This window comes from Hippocampus guttulatus, chromosome 14 (assembly GCF_054856545.1).
Source record: "Hippocampus guttulatus isolate MCC_2025c chromosome 14, RoL_Hgut_1.0, whole genome shotgun sequence".
NCBI classification, from domain to species: Eukaryota; Metazoa; Chordata; class Actinopteri; order Syngnathiformes; family Syngnathidae; genus Hippocampus; species Hippocampus guttulatus.
The window spans coordinates 12,291,768-12,317,825 of NC_141274.1; the positions used below are offsets into that span (position 1 = coordinate 12,291,768).

Consider the following 26,058-nt stretch of genomic DNA (forward strand, 5'->3'; position numbering starts at 1 on the left):
CTAGAACTTCCACATTTGTTTGCAATGGACAAGAAATGTCCATATATGCTTTTCCAAGCTGTTGTAGATTTAAAAGATTTTAAACGTTTGCTGCATGTGAATTGAACTTGGCAAGAATAGTAATCCATCAAATGTGAACTCAGTTAGTTTTCACTTTCTAGAAAGCATTTTGATGGGGTGACAAAAAAAACTTTTTTTCAATTTTAATTTTAGATATTTTGTCACGGGCGGCACGGTACTCGACAGGTTAGCACGGCTGCCTTACAATGCAGAGGTGCAGGGTTCGATTCCAGCTCCAGCCTTCCTGTGTGCAGTTTAAAGGTTGTAGCCTGTGCCTGCGTGGGTTTTCTCCGGGTACTCCGGTTTCCTCCCACATTCCAAAAACCTGCATGGCAGGTTAATTGAAGACTCAAAATTGTCCCAAGGTATGATTTACTAGTTTTAGGGTGTCCCCCGCCTACTGCCCGAAGACAGCTGGGATAGGCTCCAGCACACCTGCGACCCTTGTGGAGGGTAAGCAAATCCGAAAACGGATGGATGTATATTTTGGCACTTGTCATTCACTAAAAACTTTGCAGTTTACTCCTGATGTGACACTGATAATTAATCCGTCATTTGCTCTAATCTCACATGAGGTTATTGAGGGTTCTTGTCGCTTCACCCGCTTTGTTTCTGCAAGCGACGCCATTTAAAAAAAAGTTTCCCATTAACCGCATGGCGTAGTGCTCCTTTCGCATTTCAGCGTGTGCCTCCTGCAAACAAAGGGCTTTGACCATGCCAACATTTGACACCAGGCAAATTGTTATTTTTGAATCCATGTTATCATGAGCGGGCCCACCAGAGATTCTCATAAAGTACATTTTGGAGGTGGACTCGTTAATGAGTAGAAACAAAGCTAACACTGACAGCTCATCACTTGCTGCTGGCTCCTAGTGACAGGCCATCCCACTCTGTCATCTCCTTGATGCTTTCACAGGGACACTGTGACAACAACATCCCTCTTTCCTACCCACCCACCCCCCAACCACCACCACCTCTCCCTGCAAAGCTCACATCGACGTTGTGGAGCTTTTGCAGCCTTGAGCATACGCAATACATACGGTGCATATGGGTCAAATCCATCTGGCCTTTGTCTGCCATTTACTGATGCCCTGTCATAAGCGGAGTGAGCAGCGCCCAACATATTGGGAATAGAAACGAGAGCAACACTTGGATGTGATCGATGAACGCACAGTGGGGGCCGGCGCTTGCTGGAACTGAAGTGAGAGGAAGGAAAGAGTCCTCATCTCAGACAACCACGCAGGCAGTTGTACGTGGAACTTTACAGTTCGTCACACGACTCAGATTGAAAATAATCTCTTCATTAGATTCGTTTTTTGATGGAGCAATTATCCCAAAGCATTGCCCAATGGCTTCAGCATGTGTTAAATGATATCTGGCCACGGCGCACCAATGCACCGATACATATTTATTCCAAAGATAATGATCTCCATTCAAGCACAAGAGCAAAACAAACGGCTGGACCATCTGATATTAACGCTGACCTTTTGGAGGCAACTGCAATCCTGGATCAGCAAATCAATAGGTGATACTTGGAGTATAATCGCTCCCTCGTAGGCTCACACATCCTAAATGTCACTAACACACATTGCGGGGAGAACATGCCAAATCCATAGTGGAAGGCCAGAGCCGGAATCGAACCCTGCACCTCTGCCCTATTACGTGCACCGTGGTGCCCCAGCGGAAATTCCACACGAATAAATGAAAATTCTATCATCTATCTACACTGAAATGTGAATCACCTACATAAGATGGGGGCACTTGATTCTAACGCCTACTAGTTAATTATAATTTAAATTTAGAAAAAAAAAGAATTAACGTAATAATATATCATTTAGACTGCAAATAAATCTATGGACTCGGCAGTCAACAAAGTAGGACCGCCATCACACAAAAAACGCCTACAGTTTTTGATGTGGGCTTTTGGTGAGGCCACAGCGCTCTCTAGTCCTCAGGATTGAATAGTGCAGTCCAATTTTCACGAGGTCAGGATGGGCAACTTCAACCATGGAGGGGGCCGTAATTTTTCCTCAGCGCTACTCGGGAGGCAACCAGATGTATGATGAAAAAATAATAATAGTAATAATGAGGACACGTTCATATGTCTGCCTATTTTTACATTTCAAATGCGAATAGAAACTATCCACTGCTGAACTACAAAAAAACAAACAAACACATCCTATGACAATACCTCCAAGCCACACTTGTGTAAACGTTCTCTTGCATAAAACATCCCATTCAAAGATGGCATCAAAAATTCCGAACCGCAACAACAGGTTAACAACAATCCATTTTATGCAAGTTTTCACAACAATCACTTTACTCAAAGATTTCAACATTATACTACAAAATCTTTGTTGGGCATGTCATTCAAATGAATCTGCTTTCTCACGCACCTGTGTGAGCAGAGGAGAGTAAAGTTGGTTCCGGGTACGTCATCTCTTTTCCGGAAACGTCATATCTGTCAGTCGACGTATTCCTAAACATGAGGTGTAAACTGTAATAGTCCAAACATTTCACTAGGTGGCAGTGCAGGCATTTGCAAACCGTAACCACCTCAGTGTTGCTCAGGGATGTTAGAAGAGGGAGACATCTCAAACAGGCTGGGTAGGGGCTCTCGGGGGCCTGTCTTGGGCATCACAACACAATTTTGTGCCACATCAGGCCCACCGCTCCCCAGTCACAGATGCATAATATACAGAACACTTAAGTTTTTGTTGCATCTATTAATCTTTTTCCTAAAATGGGTTTGTTAAAATACATGTATTCATTTCTAAGGTTTGTGTTTTGAGTTACTATAAATCAAATCAAATATTGAACGCTGTTTTAAAAACAGTATACAGTGCATCAAATTTAAAATGAATACATACTATAATTTAAATTGCTGCATTCATTCCAATTATTATCAATAAAGGTGAATTAAAATACATACACGGCATCTGGCCTATACGCCGCTTTTAAAAATCACATATTGCCCTCGACCACCGCTGCCGCAATTAAAGAAACACCACACAAACACACATTGAAAATCTTAGAATGTTTATAATTGACAATTTTAGATACAACAGCAAACAAGACATCTGCATTGTTTTTCTTTATTCCAACCTCTTTCCGGCATTTCTCCTCTCCACTGATTTCTCATCAAAACCGAAAGGTAGATAAAAACAAAAAAGCCAAACATGTCGTTGATGTTTCTCATCCCTCCAAATTGAACTCGTGGAGCTTTAAGCTTATTTTAATCCGTGTTTGCAACGCACCACCTAATTGAAGGTTGAGGCACCGTTACTGATTGAAGATCAGCTTTAAAGCACAAACCATGCTCTCGTTTTGTTCTCACCGTATAGACATCTCGCTGGGCCACGCTCATTTGCATACGCCCATCCTCAAATCAATAAGTCATCTCTAGAGGGCGTCGACTTTGCATACTGGTGGCCTCGTGTCTTTGTGCAGACAACCGACACATGTTGGCCTTATAAAAAGTGCAGGTTTTCATTAGAAACAAAAAAAGAATGGGTGGCTTTGAGTAGAATCAAAAGGCAAAAGGAGGCAAAGAGAAGCGGGTGAAGAATTTGAGCGCTCGCGCTGTGAAGCTACTAATGTAAAGATTGAAGTGATATTTGAATTGGAATGTCGCCATCACAGCTGGAGTACCTTCTCGTTCAAAATAAAGAAACAAATGTGTAATTTCACATTCTCATTCTGATTCATCTCAAGTGCTGCAAAAAAAAAACCTAATGTTCTTGAATTTTGTTTTTTTTCTTTAGAAAATCTCTTCTTCACAACTGTTTTTAATGTCATACTTGACCCCAACAAAGTGACAAAGGCAGTCGAAGGCAGAAGTCATTGAACACACAAACACACATCCGTGCTGCACGAACACGCATGACAACTTCCCACTTTCAGAGCTACAATTCAAAAATGTGCTTGTAAAACTTGGACAAAAGACGTCTTAACATGGATCTGCAGTATTATCGACACAGGTGCTTTTTTTTGTTCTTTTCATTCTTTTCAGGAAAAAAAAACACTGGTGTTTGATTACTTCTTTGTTGTGACAATGCCTCTTCCACTTAAAAAAAAAAATGCATGTGAGGTGCATGTGTGGTTTTGATCCACCTGGGGTCAGCAGCATCACATTCTACACTGGAGTATCTGTGACTTTGAATGTGTGTGGCTGTAACAGGCATGGCCTGGCCTGTTGAGTGATGTGGGACTGGTTCATGAGAAGAAAAGAATCAGTGATCTATGAAAGGTGTTTGGCAAAGGCAGTGAAGAATTAGCACATTTTAAACAGAATTGTTAAACCTTGAAATAAACAGACAAAGTGTACTATCAAGAAGCATTGTTACAACAAATAAATAATCAAAGAGAAACACATTTCAAAACCTTTTTTTTTTGTTTGTTTATGTTTAGTTATAGTGGGTAGTTCCGGTGTGCTGCTCAAGCAATGGTGCACTTGAAAAATAAAAGCAACCTCCATCTTGTATCTCCCACATTTCATGATGGCATACCATCAATACACCAAATGCAGTGACACCCCCCCCCCCCTCAAATTCACTTGCTTGCATATGCTGTCCATTACGGGATTTGCTGACAACAACTTTGCTGCCAAGGAACTATGTAGAAGAGAGTTCAGGAGCTTCATTTGGGCAAAAGTAGTGCTTTGGCATCATCTCACTGCCAGGAAACTATGTTGAAGTGAGTTGAGGAGCTTGATTTAGGCAAAAATCGTGCTTTGGAATCATCTCAGCGCCAAGTAACGATGGTGAAGTGAGTTGAGCTTCTTGAAAGCGGAGGTCAAGTCCAAGATTTTCTTTGCAACATGTTCTTTGTGCTCCTGCTTGTCGAACCACGGAATTCTGATGAATATGTTTGTTGATTAATTAAGCAGCAGAATCCACTTGTTTGATCCACCTTGGGGGCTGCCATTTTCTGATGTCAATTGCAGTCGACAGCAGGTGGCAGTATAGGACAAAATAGCCGCCCCGTGAGAGGGCTAAAAACAGGTGGTCTAATTCTCATCCCATACACGCAATACTAATCAGAATATTATGTTCAGACTAGTAGAGGCACAGAGAACATATTGAAAAAAAAATGGGCGACTTAACTTTAGCGTTAAGACAAAAGCAGTGCTTGGCTGCCTTCTGACAAACTCCTGGGGAGTCAAATTCACGCGAAGGATAGGGACCCAGCCCTGCCGCGAGTACAGGGGGAACACTGTATTGGGGTAAAATAAAACAAAAACAAAAAAAACATCCCTTTTTGAAAATAAAGATTAGAAAAGAACAAAGGATTGACTTCAGGTCAAGAGAATAGAGGGCTGAGGGAGAAGGACGAAGAAATTTGCAGACAGGCGAATAAAATTATTTCTCATCTAATTTTAAAAAAAGGGCTATACTGTACCATATTATTTTGTGGTCCGCCATCTAGACTGAATGATAGCGAGTCAAACGAACCATGTGACATTTGTGCAATCAAAAGGTGAAATTACAGTCAGGATGGGTCATGGCATGGATGCACTTTGCAGCTCTGCCCTGCAGCAACGCGACCACAGCATGCCAGTTTCTGTTCTGCTAGCCAAAATTCTGACCTGTAAAGCCTGTGAGGACGGATGGCCCACAAGTCTGCTGTCATTTGAGAGCTGACCCAAAGGGGTGTTGGATGGGGAGCTGGGGCTGGGGTGGGGGTGTGATGGGTGGGGCAAAGGCAAGACCCCGTTTCTCCCACTGTGAATGATCACGGTAGTATGAATCATCGCTACTTGTACCTCTGACACGGTCCAAAAAGTGCTTATTTGGAGACTTGATGCATCTATTGGTTAGTTTGCTTTAAAAAAATAAAAAACTTCTATTGTAATGTTAGGGAGTGATGAAACCACTCTGGGGTCTATGGTCAGTTCTCAACAAATAAATAAGACCGTCAAATCACTAAGTGCCATTAAAGGAGGACTAAGAAATGCATTAATGAGAGCGCCTTCCTCTCCCTATGGAGTGTTAGCGTTACACTTTTCGGTACACATTGGATCTCCGATTACCCCACGCACCAGAAACATTAAAACATAACACGATCAGCTCTAACAGTGTCATATTATAGCGAGAGATGAAAGACAAGAGCGCATTTTTGAATACTTGTAATTCCATTTTTTTTCTTCTCATCCAAACCCTAAAGAAAGTCCCGTCCAAGTTCTTAACACGAAGTGACGTTTTGGCAGAGTAACTAACGCCCAAACCTCTCGTCTCCTCCCCCACCTTTTCCAACACTCAAGAAGCCCAAACCCAGTCCCAACCTCAGTCCCAGCTGGCCGCTCTCCTCGCTGGCAATTATCGCAGCCGCAGCAGCAAAACGAGCAGCGAAAGGAGATAAGTGACGACGCAGGGAAGGTTCTGACTGACTGAGTTTTTCACCACCTTCTTGTTTTCGGGAGGGTAGGGGTACACGGGTCGCTGAGTGACGGGGACGACGAGGCGAGGGGCCCGGGAACACACTTCGTCGGTGCAAATGGCGCCGCTGCCGGAACCGCTGGAATCATCGCCTACGGAGACGACATGAGAACATAATTTCTTTTTCAATTCAGTTCAGGGAAATGGATTCAATGGATTGTCATTTAATCTCAATAATAGTGGACACACACACACACACGCGGTGCCCTCAAACACATGAAATCAATTACTTTCAAAAATTCACGTTTCAGAAATCGCACCATTTATTCTGCCGTTTGTTATTATGTGAATGCAAAATGGCCGCCTCATATTGACACTTCAGGTCACGCAGCCCTCCGGTGCATTGCAACAACATCAAGTTGGTTCTATCCAGTGGCAATTCTGTGGCATTAGACATCTCGAGCGACAAAAAAAAAAAAAGGAACATTGGTGCAATAATCTGAAAAAAGGAACTCTTGAGACACTCAGACGACGATATCTTTTGGGTTAAAAAATAATAAAAAAATTGCTGTTAAGTAGTCAGTGTACAACTCATATTGACTGTTTCCTCAAAGAAACTCACACATTAATGTCTACATCATTGGCAGCAAAAGTGAGGACACCCCCAAGTGAAAGTTCATGAATGTATTTTTAGAAAGCCCTCTCACTGAGGTGCGTACGCAGAGCAATTCTTAACCATGGATTAAAATGTGAAAAAGCTCTATTCATCATGAGGACAAATTTGGCACGTGGGTTGTGCAAATGACTCCATGTACAAACTGGACACGCTGAGAAAATATTGGATTTGACATAAATCCTGGAGCTTTTCTGACATACCTCGTATAGTCATCCCTTCACTGCATTTGTCACTTTGACAGATTTATGACACTTTCTGCCAAAACTTAGAAGGGTTTATGAGGTATAATTTACTTCATCCACAATGGGATACATTGCGGTCGTCTCTGACCAGGCATTTCGACTTATTTTCGTACAGACAGGATTCTCTAAAGTGTCCTGAGACTGCAGATAATAGTGTTAGTGCGCTGTAAGTGCCGCTTTCGTGGCACTTGTGGACTAAGTTGCATGTTGGACGCTATTGTACTCACTGGTGTCCTGGAAGTCGACGTCGTTGCCATTCAGAGCATTCTTCAGGCGGTGCGTCATGATCTTCAGCTGCATTATCTGCTGCCTTATTGCCATGTCAGGCTTGGTGATGTCTATTTCCACTTCGGGGTTGTTGATCTGGCTCGCCAGGCCATCGCCAATGACTTCAGGGAGGTACCTGGCACACATGACCACGTGTTTACTGGCGAGAACGCGAGGTCACGGAATAAAAAAAAAAAATGGAAGTTTAAAAGGCAAACTTGTGTGTGCGTGTTTTGTTTTTTTAATGTCACTAATGAGAAGTACCAATGAAGGCAAAAGAGCAAAAGTGGAATGAGATTTTGAACCTCTTTCAACAAAGGATGTGGCTTCTCACAAGAATATGAACAATGCGATTAATTTAATTTCAATCCAAATCAGATGATCATCTAAATCAGACTTTCCTTCTACACAACAACACCGCAAAAGGGCTTGTGACAGCAAACAAATGTATCTGATTATTTATCAATTTTTAGTAAAAACATAATTAAATAGAAAAGAAAGAATCAAACAGTTTGTGCATGGTTACTTCATTGTGGCTCCTGCTTGGGTGCAATTTTGGCACTAGGAGACGGCATAAAATAATAGTCATTCAAACACAAACATTGAAGAGTTTCAAAATGATAAGTGTCTCAGCAAGCAACAGTAATATTAATATATATATCTTTTGTGGAGGATAACGATTATATGCCAATGAATAATTGTAACACTGTCTGTCAACATGTGTTGCCGCACCATTGATTGAAATGCCGCATCATTGCTGCTATTTTTTAGCCCCTCTATGGCGTTTTGCATTGTTCGTTAGCACTAAGCTAAGTGAACTCAAAACATAGCTATGTGGTTGTTTGAAATACACAACACGCAATTGCCTTCGTTTTATGTTTAGTTTGAAATTTGACAACCATATTATCAGAATTTATCCATGTTCCACAGTAGAAAAAGTATCGTCATGCTCGTGCACATTAAAAAGGATTGAAAGCCTACCGTTCCTAGCCTTGAGTGGACCCAATCCTCTCCATGATTTATTTTAAACTGATAAGTTGAACAGAAACACTTTAGAGCAGGCTGACTCTTTAACTCATTGAAAGGTGGGCCACCTTCAATTTGAAAGGGTTCAAGGGTTCGCGAAATCTTATTGAGGCAAATTAAAATGAAGAGAGTCCATTTCAACAAAAGAGCGACGTAATGTCTCTGTCTCCCTACCTGGCGCGGGTCATTCCGTTCCAGCACCTATCTTCAGCGCCTGCACCCGTGGCAACTCTGTCGCTGCACAACATTCTCGGGAGAGAAACCCAATATGGCTGCATATCCCGCAGCCTCATGGTTACATCAGACACCTGGAGCACAGGGAAGGACAGCACTTTTTTTTTTCTTTCTACTTTGTCCCCAAATTCCCATTAGGACGTTCCACTGAAACGGGGGGTTGGGAACAAGTCCCGTCCTCTAAGTGACTAACCGAGTCATGTGCTTTATTCATCCAGCCAAACCACCATTCCCGTCTAATGACCTCATGAGTGGAAAGGTGAAACGAACATTAAAAGGATTTTATTGTCTGCGCTTAGCAGTTCTTTTTGCTCCATAAAACATCTCGCGATATTGGCCAGACTCTGTCATCAGAGGGCAATCTGTGTAATATTTTTTCAGCTCACCAGTCGGCCAAGTTTGTTCGCACTGCTCGCCGACCTCTCCTCAACTGTAACCTCTTCTTTCCTTGGGAATACGTCCACTTCTGTAGCGCCGGCTGTTTTTTCTCGGAGTGGGCCACACGCCAGAATGAGCTGAGATACGATGGAGTGAGGGGGGAAAAAAAGGCAGATATGGAGAGGAGAAAATAACAAAAGAAATTTAAATACATTAATTATGTAATACTTTTTGCTTTAAATATATGTTGCGCTGCGCCTTGCATGCCTTCTTACTTGTCTGTGTTTGCAATACCTAACCGACACCAACTCCCAAACGTGGAACTGCTTTGCCTATCAGTCCAAAAATACCGCAGCACACAAAGCATCTGAGCTACAAATCAAAATAACTGTCGCTGCTTATTTGCATGATCTCATGAGTCCATCAGATGGCTGTTGAGAAATAAAAAGATCCCTGTGGTCGTGATCTAAACGGAGCCCTGGGACTACTGTAAGACTGCAATCAATCTGTCATCCGGTCTGGCCCTCTTCGGATCGCCTCCAGCGTTTGAACTTTCACACATAGCTAGAAATTAATAATACTGTTTTAAGCCTCCAGGCGAGCCTGTCCCCTAAATCCAACTGAGACTCATGGGAGATTGAACTGTCACTCGAGGAAATATGGTGTTAAAACAGAGGGGTGTAAATGACTTTCAGGCACATTAACACACCCGCAGTGTCCCGAGTGTCTCTGCGGGTTGCTTTTAGGAAGGCGCAAACAAAACAACATATGTTGTCGCCTTGAAGTCTTTGGTTTATGTAATTGGGAAGTTATCGACCGTAATACTAAACGCGACGCCATGCCCATTAATGTCAAGTCAGGGGGAGGGGCGAAGGGGATTAACCACAGCGCGATTTAGAAGATGACTGTCTGTGACACTCAACCGGGTCAGAGGTTGTGCACCAGCCTGCACAGTGTCCCGACGTAAACTGCACAGTAGTCAAAAATGAAAAACTGGGTGGTTCTTTCTTCTAAGGTGTGCATCAGATCCAGAAGTAAATACCTGGATACCAACAACCAAAAAAGAATAATATGAAAAATAAAAGGAAATAAAGGAATGAGCCTCTCTGTTCCACTGTGGGGTAGTATAACACAGTCAGGGAGACACAAAAGAAAAAAATAATTTCACAACTACAGTACATGATTCAGAAAGCTGCAATATTAGATGCTTTCCTGCAGAGGATAAAGAATATATACATATGTATTGTTATTTTTGTCTCCATCCATGTTAATACAACCACACGGATGCTATTTGTTAGCCTGGCTATGGTGTTTCCCACTATGCGTTAGCATTAAAATAGCAGAATTGAAGGCAACGTTACGTGGTTGTTTTAAATACATAATTCACTCACGAATGTTTTTGCTTTTATGATGATGTGACTTTAACAACAGACAGAGGCGTGTTAAGCAGAACTTGGGTTGGTTGCCATCTTCCAAATTTGCGGTTCGAGGTTGGCTCCGCCCCAACTATTTTTATCACTCTGGGTTTTAAGTACAAAAAAACATTCCCAATTGTTAATGCCTGAAAAATGTTCTGACCTTGCCGTTGGCGGCCTCCATATTTTCCACCATGGTCATCATAGCTTCCGAAATGCGGTAAGGAAGGGAGAGGACCACAACATCCAAACCAGATGGGCCATCGAAGCGATCGGACACCTGCATCATCGTTTCTACAAAGACAGGCGTCAACGAGTCAGCGAATATCATGCTTTGTCCATGTGTTGAGTGTGCTCGAATACACGTGTTTGTCATCCGACCTGCCAAGTGACGCCACTCTGTGTCGAGGTCCGCCTGGTTGGCCAGACAGCCCTTCAAGACGTTGCTGCAGTAGTTGACACAAGGTCTGGCAGAGGCCATACCTCGGCAGTGTGGACAGTAAGTCATCCTCATAATCGCTCGCATGCACTCCTGGCTCAGTGGCACCTGGGGATGACATCAGAAAGATTGGAAGAATTTGCATTAAGGACCATTTAAAACCTGGTAAACTCAGAGAATTGTTTCGGAATAACTTAAATGTGTTATGTGAAGGTAACTGCTGAAAACGTGCAAAAACTGAGAACTATGGAGTACTCATTTGTGGTGATGTAAGGCTACATTGTTTTCCACCATTTCAGTTTTCCTCACGTTTTAGGCCATGGCTAAAATAGCACCCGGTGATGTACTTCGGGATCAAGCATGTCCCTCTCCCCTCTCACCATGTAAGAACTTGAGCCCCTTTGTTCTACATCAGTAGTTATTCTGCAAGTTAATTAGTCATGACTAACAGCCCAAGGCTGTTAGTTCGCAAGCTAGCTGTTGGCTAGCGCCTCTCGTTGCAATGTGGAAAGCCCTGCGATGACAGGGTGGCATATATTTTGGCTTCTCCCCGTGCCTGCGTGGGTTTTCTCCGGGTGCTCTGGTTTCCTCCCACATTCCAAAAACATGCATGGCAGTTTATCGGAACACTCTAAATTGTCCCTAGGTGGGAGTGTGAGGGCAGATGGTTGTTCGTCTGTGTGTGCCCTGCGATTGATTGGCTGGCAACCGGTTCAGGGTGTCCCCCACCTCCTGCCCGAAAACAGCTGGGAAAGGGTCCAGCACCCCCGCGACCCTTGTGAGGATAAAGTGGATCGGAAAATGGATGGATGGACGGATTCATTTTACATTGTGTTTAATACAGTATAAATAATATCTTTCTAATCTCCATTTTATGTCTGGATCTCTTTGGATGATACATATTCTCACAAGTTGGTATTTATCCCAAATGATCTTCGACTTAGTGATTCTGCTATTTGTAAGAAAATTTGTAACAAAAAAAAGCAAAAAAAAAGACCATAACTTGAAGCAGAAAATAACAACGAACACGCAAGTAGTGGGAGGTTATCTTCTCTTATGACCTTCATAACTTTGCAGCACATTTTCATTTGGCAGTTTCCATGACAACAACTTTGTTGGAAGCATTTTTTATTGGTTCCACAGCTGATGATAAGGCGCTGACATTCATACAAGTAGGCTCGGGCCCTCACTCCATCGTTGCTTTCCCACAAGGCTGCGCCCTCTGGAAAGGGCCTTTGTGCGTGAAAAGTGAAACTGGGTTAATACCAGTAAGCTCTGCTCACAAGGGCGTACAGCTATGCATGCAAAACCTTATGAAGTGAGTGTGGGGGACTCAAAGAAGTGAGAGAAGGAAGGATACAGAAAGCCCAGCTATGCATACAAAGCTTCTCTCTTATACTGACATGTGGGCCCCTTTTTTTTTTTTTTTTTTTTTAAGGAAACACAGCTTCCAACAGTAACGTTGCACCTACAAGCAAGCGTTTGATGAATATGACAATATTCTGAAAGTGGGACAATAATAAAGACCTGGAGGGGAAAACAAGCAGTTCAAACAGCAAACACTCCGCAGACCCGTGAGACTTTAAATATAGATTCAAATCATGTTCAGGACAAAGGTGCATTTGCAGAAAGCGTGGACAGAACCACATCCCTTGTTCGAATGCATCATCATATTATTATTAATAGAGTATCTGTGGCAGCTTAGAGCTAAAAATGGCAACCATTAAAGCAGTGTGATATGCTTTTGATATTGTCCTATGGATAAAATGTGGGATGCCATGGGGATCCGAAAATGTTCCAGGGTTTTGTGTGTTTTTTATGCATAAAAATAATAAAACCGTTCAACACGGCCCCGTTGCTCACCGGAATGCTATGAAAGAGCAGCTACTTCGGCCCCTTCAAAGAGGCTAAAAGCAACCGACCGGCATTCAACATGGACCCTTGCCACTGCTCCAAGACCGGAACCTGCAAATGCGCTGGTTCCTGTGCTTGCACCAACTGCTCCCACACTGCTTGCGAGAAGAGCTGCTGCTCATGCCGTCCGCCCGAATGCACCAAATGCGCATCAGGTTACGTGTGCAAAGACAAGATGTGTGACACTAGCTGCTGTCAGTGAGGCGCTTCTGACCTCATCGGTCCTTTCATCAAATGTTGGAACCTTTATTTGCCTATTTGGTATTTTAGGGGGGTGGGGTGGGGGGGGCATGGCTCAGTGGTTGTTTCCTGGTCAGTTCGATTTCCCGGTCAGTGACCATGTCGAAGTGTCCTTGAGCAAGATACTGAATCCCCAGTTGCTCCTGAGGCTGCGTCAATAATATAAATTCTCACTCTCTCTCTCTCTATCTATCTATTTACCAGAATTCTACCAGGATGCTCAACACGACCGTCTGCTGCCGCCGCCTGACCCTAATGCTCTGTGGAGCAGCGGAATGTCCTTCAGTGATGAAGTCAATGTGAGTGTGGTGCCCTGTATGAATGTGCCCTTTTGATTGATTGGCAACCAACTCAGGGTGTTGTCCACTTTTAGACTAAAGTCAGCAGGGATAGGCTTCAGCTATACCCGCAAACTTGAAGAGGAGAAGTGATAGAAAAACAACTGAAAAAAATGGATGGAGCATTTTTTTTTTGGTTGGAGTTGCTTCATGTGAAGTGATCCGATTTTGGTCTTGAAAATAACAAGTGTAAGCTTCTCATGAGGTGAAAAATAGGGTAAAAAAACATACTAAGGCTTAATGATTAGAAGTGAATTTGGGGATAGCGTTGAATGAGTGACACAGAAAAGCAATAACCACATTCCCAGGCTTAATCGAGAGTCAGATGAGACATGAGTCACATCCTCACTGCAAACCCTCCTTCCCTCACATCCTTGCCCTGCCACTCATTACCCAGGGATGAGTCAGACAAATACTTTTTTTTCTCTGAGAAAGAGAGATTGCAGAGAAGGGAGAGAAAGATGGGAAAGTTTGTAAGTAATGTCAGAAAAAAAAGGATGATGCGGAATGTTTGAGCAGCTTTAAAAGTTCGACCAAGAGGAATTGGCAGCAGAGTTAAAGGCTTGAAAGTTTGGTCTGATGGTATTTCAAGAGGAGACGTTCCTTAATCTGGTTTCCTCACTCATAAATATTCATGGTGGGAAATTTTGTTCAGGAATGATGGATATGGGGAAAAAAAGAATCTTTGCAGTGCTAATTGGAGATTGACTGTAATTTCCATGAAGCACTATGAAGGAGAGGTTGCTTCGAGCAACTTTGGGACAAAACTAACAATTCCGGCATAAGACTAAACTAAAATATGAAACATACCCATGTTTAATTTTAACATTTAGAGCCCTATTTTCTCAAAGCACAGTCTAACTGTGCACATGGGTGGATTTTCTTTTTCTTTTAGTATTTTCGCAGATGGGTGCAGTTACAAACGGGTAACACTGTTATGCCCCATTGTCGGAGGGAATTCAGCCAACACCGGAGCAATCAAAGCCGCTACCTTCCTTCCTTTTATATTCAGAGAGGAGAGAAAGCCGCACAGTCTACATGGCTTGTAAACGGAGGAGAAAGTACATTAAAAAGTAACTTTTCTACAATGATTCCGAGGGATTGTCCCACACTGTTGCATATGAATGAATGAAATATGGTGACATGCACCACACACGTCCACGGAGCCGAGGATCAGTCTGCCTGCGCCTCGATCAAAACCACTTAACATCGCGTTACATCATCTGCTCCAAAACTTAGACATGCTTTTAAAGAGTCTAAAATCTTGTCAACTTTTGGTCACCAAATTGGCAGTTGTTCCAGAGGCGCGCAATAGAATACATCAGAATGCCAATTGAGGCTTAGCGCAGACTTCCAAATTCATAAACACGCGAAACTAGACCTGCCTCGGCAAGAACATGAAGATGGGCCTGCTTGTCTACGAAAACAGGGCCCTTTATGCTGACAAACATGATGACCTACGCTGGTACACGCAACACATGAAATATCTGTGAGTCACGGCATTGTTTGAGATGCATGGTTTCAATTGCCCATTTAAAAATAAAAATAAAAAACAAAAACGGCATCTCAAGCGTATCCTTTCATGCACCCTGTAACCCGATAACATGATAAACTGTCCACTCTCGTAACCGCTGTCCCTAAAAGGGTTAAATGTATATTCTAAATGGATTACAGTCTGGTTTCTGAACAAAATAGCAGGGCCATTATGACAGTGTTAAATGACATCATAAGAGCTAATGATTTGAAAGAAGATTGTGCTGCATTGTTCTTACATCTCACGAATTGGAGGATTTTGGAATGTCTTCAATGCAGTTGTCGGGCTTGGTAACCGTTTGCGTGGCAGAACACAAAGGGCTCTATTTTTTGGTCGACAGCGCATCTGCGGCGAAACGCTGGTTTTTCGTGCAAGTGCAAGGCTCGGCGCGCTTGTTTGCCAATTTGGCAGAAGGTTCGACGCCAAGCTGGGTGTTCCAGCTCAGCAGAGTCTGTGTCTTTAGAGATGCGCCTGGCGGAGTGACAATTTGATTTCAGAAAGTCGATCTTAACTTATGCCAGCTCAACCCATGACTAAGTCTTGGCGCAGGGTGGACCACCGGTGAACTTGATCGGGCGCAGGCAGAAAAATACGGAGCTCTACGGACATAAATTATTTAAGACACCAGTGGTTACCATCATCCCGTTCTGTATTTAATAAGAGTAGCCGCTCGTATTGTCTGTTGCCACATCATGGGCAGAAGAGTGACAATGCTCTACTTACGCATGCATCGCTGGGATTATGCGTCACCCTCTTCTGAACAGTGAACGGTGCCATGTCACCACGGGAGAGTGTGAGTGTACAACATTTAAAGGGAATGAGAGGAGTCGCTTTGATGTGGGGGTAAGTGAAGTCAGCTGGATGTGGTGCAGCCCGCCCACTGTCAGAACCGCTGGCCTGCGCTCGTCTGCGAAATCTCCAATGCTCATTAACCAACTGTTTGCACTATATTGAGTTTGTTTTAATGGTCTTTTTTGAAAACCCTTTTTCTATTCAAAATGGTCTCCCCCAGGGATCCCTACTTGGTCCCATTTAATTTCCCGTTTATACTTGTCTTAAGTTTCTTGTTTCAAAATGTAACTGATGCCAAATTTCACGTTTATGTGGATTCAATTTTTCAGTTTCGTCATGAGCAAGTGCCGGAGAACACTGCAATCTGCCTTGAGTGATATGCAGAAATATTTTAATCAGTTACATCCCGTATTCATTTGTGACAAGACTAAAATGATGTGTTTTCTAAAATCACGGACTCCAGATCATGTTTTTCTGAAATGAAAAGTGATTGAACGTGTTTCTATGTAGGAATACCTGAGATTTTGCTTGAAAGAAATGGTGTCATTCAAACAGCATAACGAGTTCCTTACAAGGAAAAGTTCTACTTATCACAAGCGTCACATTCATTCCAATGGAATAACATACATACACAAAACATGTATAAATGTCCTCGTGGACCATGCAAGCTCTCGTTCTCTCTCTCAGAGTGTAATTGGCCGGCGTGGCCTCTCCTCATTGTGTGATAGAAGTAGATGATGCACACACCTCATGAGTCTCATGGCCTACTTCTTGTACTTCCACACCCAAAAGGAGAAAAATGTCTGGGGATCAAGAACGTGATTAATATTTTAACATTTTTCGATGAAGTCACACTACCTGTCAGCCTCTGGGTTTTTTTTTTTTGAACTGTAGCTTGTCTCCTTTCTATTTCTGTCCTCTCATACAAGGTGCATTCAACAGTTCAAATTTGTGGACATAAAGACAAGCTATAAATAAAGCAGTGACAGTGAAGAAAGGAGGGAAAAGTCATTTGTTCAAGAGGAGACGCTTGGCAGGATGGATGTTTGCCATCCAAGGGAGAAGCATTTTTACGACGTTTCTGTTGCTTTTCTCACTGCCTCATTAATCTTGTGATTGTGTACAATACATTATTCAGCATCTACACACAAACCAGGATTTTACCTTGTGTCTTTTACTAGACTAGAGTCAAGCAGATTTTGGCCAGAATTGCCTCTTAACGGACATTGCTGTTATCTTAGGAAACGAGAGCAAATAAAAGTGGGCGGGACCTCATGTTGGGTGGTTCCAGTATCCAGACATTAGCGCCGAGATGACATTTTGTCATTTCCTAAAAGCCGGGCTAATTACGTACACAATTCCCCCAGCCGGCCTTGTTTAATGACGACATCATTCAGTGTCCCTCGGCTCCTCTTGTGAAAAGAAAAATGTGTAAACAAATACTGACAGGCTGTAATAGTACATGCTATTCATAACACTGGTCAACACATTTTTACTTCTTTTTTTTTTCAACAGAGCTGCAAGTAAACGGACTCGTTTTTGCTCCAGCATGTCAAGTGTTCATAATCATAATCATAATAAATAACAATAACATATTTAATGTTGAAATATATTTGGAAATATTTCGGGATTAAGTGCTCGGTTCAGCAACAGGTGGAATTTTTTTTTCTGAAATGTAATAGCTATAAATTATATGGCAAAAATGCGTATTGTGCAGGCTTTTATAGCTAAAAAAAAGAAATACCTGAAAAACCTGGTATCTAGCATAGCAGGTTTTTGAGGGGTTCTTTTTAATCAGCGTTCAAGCCATCACACTGATTAAAATTTGCCCTTGACCAGTCTAATGAAAGGCAAATAAAAATGATGAATCTATGCACTGTCGCTCTTCTCATTTATCGTTGAGGTCCATTGTCGTAAGATCGTTTGACTGTGACAAACAAGTATTCGACATGAAAATAAATAAGTAAAATATTTCCAAACCACTGAGGCTCTGCGAGTTTGCCGCGCGGACCTCACCACCTGTTGCGCTCGGCAAATCGTCCGAGTTGCGAATGCCAAAACACGATTACGGATGAATCCGCTTACGGCTCTGATTGTCAGTTATGCCGTGGTTAAGATCAACCCCTCGTGCACGATTGATAAAACCTAATCTGCAGCCCATCGAGAGTTGCATAGGCCTTGCATAGTCAAACAGTAGCACCACAGGCAGCGCTAATATTTTTTTCCTCACTGTACTTTCGTTCTCAGTCGATAATATATCATCAAGTAAAGAGCTGTATAATTCACCTCTGCCGCAGCATCTGTTTTCCGACATGACATGTATAGTCCTCATGGGGCCAGCACTCTTGACACCCTTCTCACCCCCGTGTCTGACCGGAGATATTTTTCACCCGTGCATCAATACCGACCTCCCATTCTAAGAGTCCAAATGATTTCCCCCGTCTCACTCGGATCTTAACCATACTCCTTTCTTACTACACGGCAGATACCATTTCTCTTGGGACATATTAACCCTCCCCACGGACGCGGCAGACATTTTTTAGCCAGGGAGTTGACATTAAGTGGTGTTGCGGGGGATGACTCCCTGAGCCGAGGGCCATACTTCATAGAGTCGCTCGCTTCCACCAACATTGATCTGGAAGAGTAACACCAAACGTGTCTGAGTGCACATTCTTCTTGCTAATGAGCCATCCTTAGTTTTGAGGGTTCTTTGCAAAGCCTAGGTTTTGGCATGCCCACATATCAATTTTGGGCTGATGACGTGTCTATTTATATATACACAGCACATCTATTTGTGAAGGTTATTTAAAGCAAGGGTTCCCAGCCTTTTTTAACGACACGGCCCAGTGGGAGTCAGTCAGTGAGATGTATGATCCAGATATTCTCGTAATATAATACCCTAGTCCAGCAAGGTCTAAATAATTTCCACCTATACGTTGTACAGAAACACAGAGAAATATGGTCTCATATATTAAATAAAATCAATTCATCAAACAACATACATACTGTATCTATTTGCCACACGTTGTATCTATTTCTACCCGAAACTGAATATAGGATCACTTTGCTCGGCTCTTTCTGAGTGTGTATGTGTGTGTGTGTGTTGGGGTGAGGGGGGGTGTTTTGTTTTTTTCTGGATAGCCTGGCTTCCTCCCACATTCCGTTCACATGCATGGTAGGTTAACTCGATACTCGAAATCATGGATGGGCAATTTAAATGATGGAAGGGGTCACAAATTGTCATGAGTGAGACTCTGGGCTGGGTCTCATTGGACCACTTTCGCACTTTCTAACCGGGCTGAATGACAAAAATTCTATTTTAAATAGGGACAAAATATGGGCCAGCCGGTGAATAGTGAAAAGCTACGCATATTTGAGGCTCAGTGAAAAACTAGGGTTGGCTCCCAAAATCCAAAAAAAAAGATGTTACAAAAAATATTGAAAAAAAAAATCCACAACTAGCCGAACCCGTGGATGTCGACGCATGATTACGCGAGGGGTCGTCTGTAGAAGAGATAATATGCTTATAATCCCCTGGCCATTTTGGAGGGGGATCAAAAAATACAACATTTAAAAAAATAATAATCCAGGGGTATGTATGAGTGCGGGCCACGTGTGTGCCGCTAATTACAGTAACCTGACAAAAAAATATTTACCCAGTGCTGCCCTAAATCATCCGCAATGGTCAATATGAATGGTTATCCGTACTGAGAAAAAAATATAACTCCAAACACTCAAACTGCTCAGACTTTTACTGTGTGCACCTTTTTCAATCAAAAATTATTCCCAAATCTGTAACCGTCTACCTCAGAGATGTGACAAGACGCCAGTTAGACAGCATGATTATTGCACAGGTGTGCCTTAGGCCGCCCACGATCAAAGGCCACTCAAACATGTGCATGGGCTGCCAAATTCCCTGAAACGCCTTCAGAGACGGCTCAAGGTAGAGAAATAAACCATTTCTATGAATAATTCATGGACAACAGCTCTGGTGGATATTCTGCAGTCAGCATGCACATTTCAAAGTAGATTTTTATGTTTTCATGCTATTTAGACTTTCTAAAGGTTCATTTTATTTTTGTTAACTTATGAAACCGTAACATTGAGTTTTTGTGAAGCTATATAAAGTTTTTGGTTGGTCTCAGACACGTGACTGAGGTACGGTCAATTTATTTGATCCGAGACATACAATCGAGTGAGATGTCATGCTAATTTACACCTGCGCAGTAATAATGCTGTTTAATAAGCATTTTGATTTGCCACACGTGCGAGGTGGCTGATTTAGCTCGGCAAAGCAGAAGTGCTCACTCGCCGTGTCCAACAATGTCCAACTCAGCTGTGGTCCTGGACAGGAAAACCAGTAAAAGGAGGATAAAACAACAAAATTAATGAAATGGTGGGGTTTTGTGGCCCTATTCGGTCCCCACTGAGAGTCAATGGAGCTAATGCGATTGTATTATAGGGAGATAAAAATGGGCGCTGCAACGCATAAATATACAAGATATCAACTGCAGTAAAGATTAGACATCAGTAAAAGTTTTATAGGGCTTGTAGTCATTTTCACCAACAGCAATAAAAAGGCACGGTAGAAAAAATGGGCAAAGACAACGATCGCAGTTTCTCTTTTGGAATCTGTGAAGGCACAACGGTGTTCAAGAAAGATGACAATAAGCTTGGGCGAAGGCGATGAGGAAATAGAGGTACCAGGGCAAGAAAGAAGGTATTACCTGGGACACTCTACGGACGACCTCTCCACTGACGACCAGTCCCTGAACAAAGGACCGGGCGGCCACAAAGGTGCGAGTGACCTTCATCTTGAGGTCACGGGGCACCTCTCCGAATGGGTGAAGTGTCTCCAGCTGTTTAGAGACACACTCCAGGTAGTCATCCCCTGGAGTCAACAAAAACATTCCTGTCAGTATAAATGCAAGGCTCCATTTCTTTTTCCTCTGCCGCTCCCCCCCCCACACCCACACAGGTTGATTACAAAGGAACCTAAGTGTTTTATTGAACAATAAACTATGACAATATAATGAATGAACAATTGTTTTTCTTTTTCTGTTTTTTCATCGAATCAACAGTTTTTATTTCTTAAATTCACATTGTGCAAAGCAGCAAACTTTATTGCTTGTCTTCGTCTCGGGAGTGTCTCATTACTCCATGCAAGGATTCTAGCCTAAGATAAGCACTGATAGCAGTGTTTTCAGGAAAAAAAAACAAAAATAGCATCAGTGATAGAATTTTATTCATTTCTAATTCAATTTAGTCTGTGTAATTAATTTTCACTCCAAAACAGACTTATTACTTGGCTTGCTATGTTACTGTTCAAAGCTGGATACGCTCCGCTTTAACGCGGTTCCAGCCAGACGTCTGTGAAAATTGTAATTGATCAAACAAGCGCTTCTTTGTGACTCAGGAGCGACTCCGCAACATGTTTCGGCGCAGTAGTAACGAGCAGGAGGACCTATTGCTAGCTAGCTGCTTCTGCATAAGTAGCACAGAGCTGCCCTTGACCTCCCGGTGTGGCGTGATTCCAATGTCGCTTTTGGGGACCACCTCGATGATTCTTTGTCTTCTTATTCCGTCTTTTGACGGACGTCTCGGCATTCATGTCCAGTTTTGGTACCCAGTATGTATTAATGATGCGTAAATTATTCATTTTGATCCAAAAACAGCCTCTTTCGAACCTTGAAAGGAAGTAGTTTAGTTACTGCACAAGTTCATTCATTATATTTATTTACCGATGGAATACTGCTTGTTTGCATGGAAGAACAGTCTCTCCAGAAGCCTTGCCCAGAATTCATTGAGAGCTTCTTCCAGGTTGAGGCTGGAGCCTCGGTAGTAGTGTCTCAAATCTGTGTAGAGCTCGTTGAACACCAGGGAATTCTGGGAGTAGAAAGACCTCCAGGTGGACATGAACGTCTCCTCTAGTGTGGCAGCTGAGCTGTTCAGCAACTCCAGAAAATAACCTGAGAACATACATAAGAAAAGCTTAAAGTTAGAACAACAGGTATTCTTATTATATACAGCATGTGCCACATTTTTCTTTTTTTTTTTTTTGCCTGTTATCCATATATGGGAAAACTTGCCCATATGTGCACGGCCTGGGGACATTCACAGCACTTACATTGTTACGTAACACGTTAAAATGCTAAACTCATCCGGGCCCACCTGCATGGGATTATCTAAGCGGTGGCCCTGCTTGGTACACAGTCTCTGTTCTGAACTCCCACTTCTCCACGTCGCTGTTTTTATTGTAGTGAACCTCATTGTGAGGCAAGGGTGGAGAAAAGGAGTTCGTATTACGCAACAGGGGGATTTTTCGTTTTAGGGGGAAGTAGAAAAGAGGGAATGGCTTTAATGCATGAAGATTTTTTTCACAATGGGGGGTATTTTCGCGCATGTAGGTTTCGTTGTAGAGGAGAAAAGGAGTTCGTATTACGCAACAGGGGGATTTTTCGTTTTAGGGGGAAGTAGAAAAGAGGGAATGGCTTTAATGCATGAAGATTTTTTTCACAATGGGGGGTATTTTCGCGCATGTAGGTTTCGTTGTAGAGGAGTTTCGCTGTATATTGAAATACTAAATCTATTCCCAAACCGACTCAGGTAATCTTAAGCAGAAAGACTGGCAAGTTTGCCATCAACATATTCTTCTTGCAAACCACGCCGGCACCGTCGTCAAGCTGATCTTGTGTGAAGTTACTGACATGAGATCCGATGTAATAAAGCGGTGGCATCGACCTTTCCTTCAACTGTCAGTCAATCGCAGCTTGAGCTGAGCCGGTGTTTATCCCACAGAAGGATTCGACAATGGAGAGAGCTCATTGCATCTTGATCCAGAATCACTTTTCTCATTCATACGCGGCTTTTCTCCACCGCCAAATGGCTTGAAGTCAAAAGGCTGAAATGCACCCGGCAAAGACTTAAGAGAAGCAACAAACCACAATGTGAGTACATTTCCTCTTATGTTGCAGTTCAAATTGGCGCGATTAACTTTTTCACTGCCATGGACGTTTGGATTCCAGTTGGCAACTAGAATCGTTTTAACATCATCTCGACAGTCGCAGGAAGTGATTCAAAGCTTTAAGGGACGAGTGGGATGACCAACACTGACTTGGCAAACTGAATTTTTGCAGCGAATAATGGAAATATTTTGCAACAACAAAAGTAGCCTGAAAAACACATCAAATAAAAAGCTAAAAGAGTAAGTCTGCTCGGACTGGAGGAGTGACAGGGCTTTTTACTCCATGGCCTTTTACTCCATCAAAGTAAAAGGCCACGAATTTCAAATAAAATAGTTTTTGACTTTGACAACGCACTAGAAACATGAGGAAAAAAAAAAGAAAGAGCACAATGAATTCAATGTAAGTGGGAGACAAATGACAGCTAGCAGCAATTTCATATCACTTAAACATCTGATGGCCTTAATTGGGTTTTTTTTCCTACGCCTTGTCCATTTGATAAATGCTGAGTGCTTTCGCATTTGGTGGTAATGAAAGAAAAATTCAAGGCTGATGGAAAAAGCTCAACGTGGCACAATGCTAACAAAGGTATCAATGATTTCAGGCAATTGCATGCTGGACCCGATGAAAACTTCATTGCTAAGTCTCAATCGTTCGGCAATCTCTAAAAATATATGCTCAGTATTGCGTTTACTATGATCAATTTAGAGTGTACGATTTTCCCAAAAGTCACTTTTGTCATATTTGTTGAAAAAAAAACCCAGACCCCCCCCCCCACACACACACACACACAGCCCCACGCCCTCAAAAAATTGACAGTAAACCATTAGTAAAACGATATGGCCCCATCCAGTACCTTCAATTACATTTTGAAACGAATCACTGCGCCCAAGGAAAAACAACCAATTATAGACAGAAGGTGGGACTGACGTGTCAATCGCTTGCCGTCCACTCGCGGCACATTCATAGAAACCACACCACAGTAGCCTCATGTCGATATGTTACTTTGGGGTTCAGGCGCTTTGCTGAAACAACATCGGAATATCCTTTCCCCAAAAATGTAACTATGGTTTGGACTCTAAAGTTTTTGTGCTACATATGGGGCGTATTCTCCCTCAACATCCTGGTTTCCGAACACACAATTGCACAGCATCGGTTTTATCCTTGCAGAGGCCTTTTCCCACAAGTATCTAACGTTCTCGACAGCTTCTTTCTGGTTATCGCGCTCCATCTGTGCAAAGGCAGTCAAAGTAAAATAAACACGGCAGACATAAGCAAACATTGCTGTCCTGGGCACACTGAATGCACAGATGACGATTTCGGCGCCATTACACACAGTGTCACCCTCCATCAAGAACAACATTCAGTCCAAATGCACTGAGGCCGTTTGCTTAGCTTTCGATTCTACTAAAATATCAGTTTTATTAAAGCGGTTGGCACATCACATACTGTATCTGTGTATCATTTATCAACAGGCTTTCCTGGAGAAGTCTTCTGGTACATGCGCCATTTAACACAACCTCTTTCTTCATTTATATTCATTCACTCCCTCCTTTTCAGCAGCATTCTCCACCACCCATTGTCTTTGTCTTCTCTTCCTCATCGAACACCCCACTGTTTGCTTCTGTCTCCATCATGTCACCAACTGCACTCATTATGCTATGGCTTGCTCTCCATCATTACGAGTGTGATAAGTTTAAGGCTAATGAGGCAGGGGTACGATTCCGGCTATGGAAACTGATTTGCATGAAGATAAACTGAGCCAATCAAGCGCCGCGGAGGCTTTATGGTAACGTCCAGGATTGACCTTGAAAGTGTGAAGAATGCAGGCGAAGGTATGGCCTGATTGTGGTTATAACACAATTAGCCAATCAAAACTGAGCACTGTCAGCCATGGCCCTTCAGTGGACAGGGAATCATCCAGTGGCGCCTTGGGATAGGAGTGACTCAATTTACGAGTTTTCCAAGACACAAGCCGTCATTTAGACCTTTTTTCTTTTTTTTGCTTTGACTTGAAAAACTGAGATATGAGCACCGTATCGAGGCACTGAACATAATTCAACTCACTTCCAGAAACCCGACCCCCCAAAAAAGGCATCAAGCGATTTAATGTGAGTACACAAAATTAAACGTAAATAAAAGAGAATTATCGCATTTACCGGACTATAAGGCGCACCTAAAAGCATTCCATTTTCTCAAAAGCCGGCTGTGCTTTAAAATTGAGTTATAATCCGATTCACCTTATATGTGGATCAATATATTCTTATTTCTTGGACGTAGTATTTTGTATATTCTTTCAAGCTCTTTGTTACAGCTGCAGCGGTTGTGAAAGTTCTATATAAATAAAGCTGTACTGTATTGTATTCCCTTTAAAGTAGCTCCATCTAGTGGATGCCTAACGCAACCGTTCTATGAGCCTTATAATGCAGTGTGGCCGATATATGAAAGCAATTTTAAAATAGGACATTCATTGAATGTGTGCCTTATACTCCGAAGCGCCTTATAGTGCGGAAAATACGGTACATACTGTGCAATGTAACGTGCCTCAATGTAAGGTGGTCGAATCCTATGGTTTTTGTAATAGTCAATCAGAGAAAAAACTTACCAACTAAACCTAGATTATTCCATATAACTGAAAAAAATATTCAACAATTCTTGGAATTAGCCGCAGTAAATTTCTCGTTTTGTATTTAAATGAGAGACCAATAAAGGGTGAAAAGGCAGCATGTTTTAAACAGGCCTACATAACTATTATTTCTCCAGCCAGTGAATATGCTTCCTTGTGTAAAAAACATAACGGCGCCAGACAAGAAAAACAAACTGGGAAAAAAAAAATAACATAACATAATTCACAAATGGAATTGCAAAGAACACTAAGATCCATTTTGTGAAAACAGTCATTAGTAGCTCGACAGCACCGTCATAAATCTTACTTTCATGGAGGTCATTAAGTCATTTCGTAGTTGTCGAAGCATTTAAGAGAGGCGCTGATTCTTTGAACTTTACTGTAATTATTAGTCTATTCTTTGTGGTATTGTGGGAAATCCATTTATTTATTTGCTACACAAACTCCATTGCGAGTGATGGCGCGGGTGAGATATATGACATACAGCACAGTCATGACGCCAGTGCTTGTGATGCTCTCCAGCTGTCAGCCAGGCATT

At 42.4% G+C, this 26,058-nt stretch overlaps 2 protein-coding genes across 2 annotated transcripts in view; one reads left to right on the forward strand and one right to left on the reverse strand.

Moving 5' to 3' along the window:
- Nucleotides 1-3,082: 3,082 nt before the first annotated feature.
- Nucleotides 3,083-26,058, reverse strand: part of gpc1b (glypican 1b) — a 60,637-nt gene continuing 37,661 nt past the window's right edge. The window contains exons 3-10 of the mRNA XM_086129314.1: nt 21,674-21,901; nt 20,660-20,823; nt 11,057-11,222; nt 10,839-10,969; nt 9,269-9,397; nt 8,823-8,956; nt 7,583-7,758; nt 3,083-6,589 (exon numbers count right to left, since the gene is read on the reverse strand). Coding sequence (XP_085985440.1) covers nt 6,378-6,589; nt 7,583-7,758; nt 8,823-8,956; nt 9,269-9,397; nt 10,839-10,969; nt 11,057-11,222; nt 20,660-20,823; nt 21,674-21,901 — 1,340 coding nt within the window. The 3' untranslated portion in view covers nt 3,083-6,377. The remainder of the gene's footprint in view (nt 6,590-7,582; nt 7,759-8,822; nt 8,957-9,268; nt 9,398-10,838; nt 10,970-11,056; nt 11,223-20,659; nt 20,824-21,673; nt 21,902-26,058) is intronic.
- On the forward strand, nt 13,048-13,230 carry LOC147195132 (metallothionein-like). Its single transcript, XM_086129315.1, has one exon. The coding sequence runs from the start codon at nt 13,048-13,050 to the stop codon at nt 13,228-13,230; it is 183 nt and encodes a 60-aa protein (XP_085985441.1).

Bases quoted from the DNA above. Each gene is read 5' to 3' on its own strand.
- LOC147195132 (XM_086129315.1), top strand. From the start codon at position 13,048: ATGGACCCTTGCCACTGCTCCAAGACCGGAACCTGCAAATGCGCTGGT.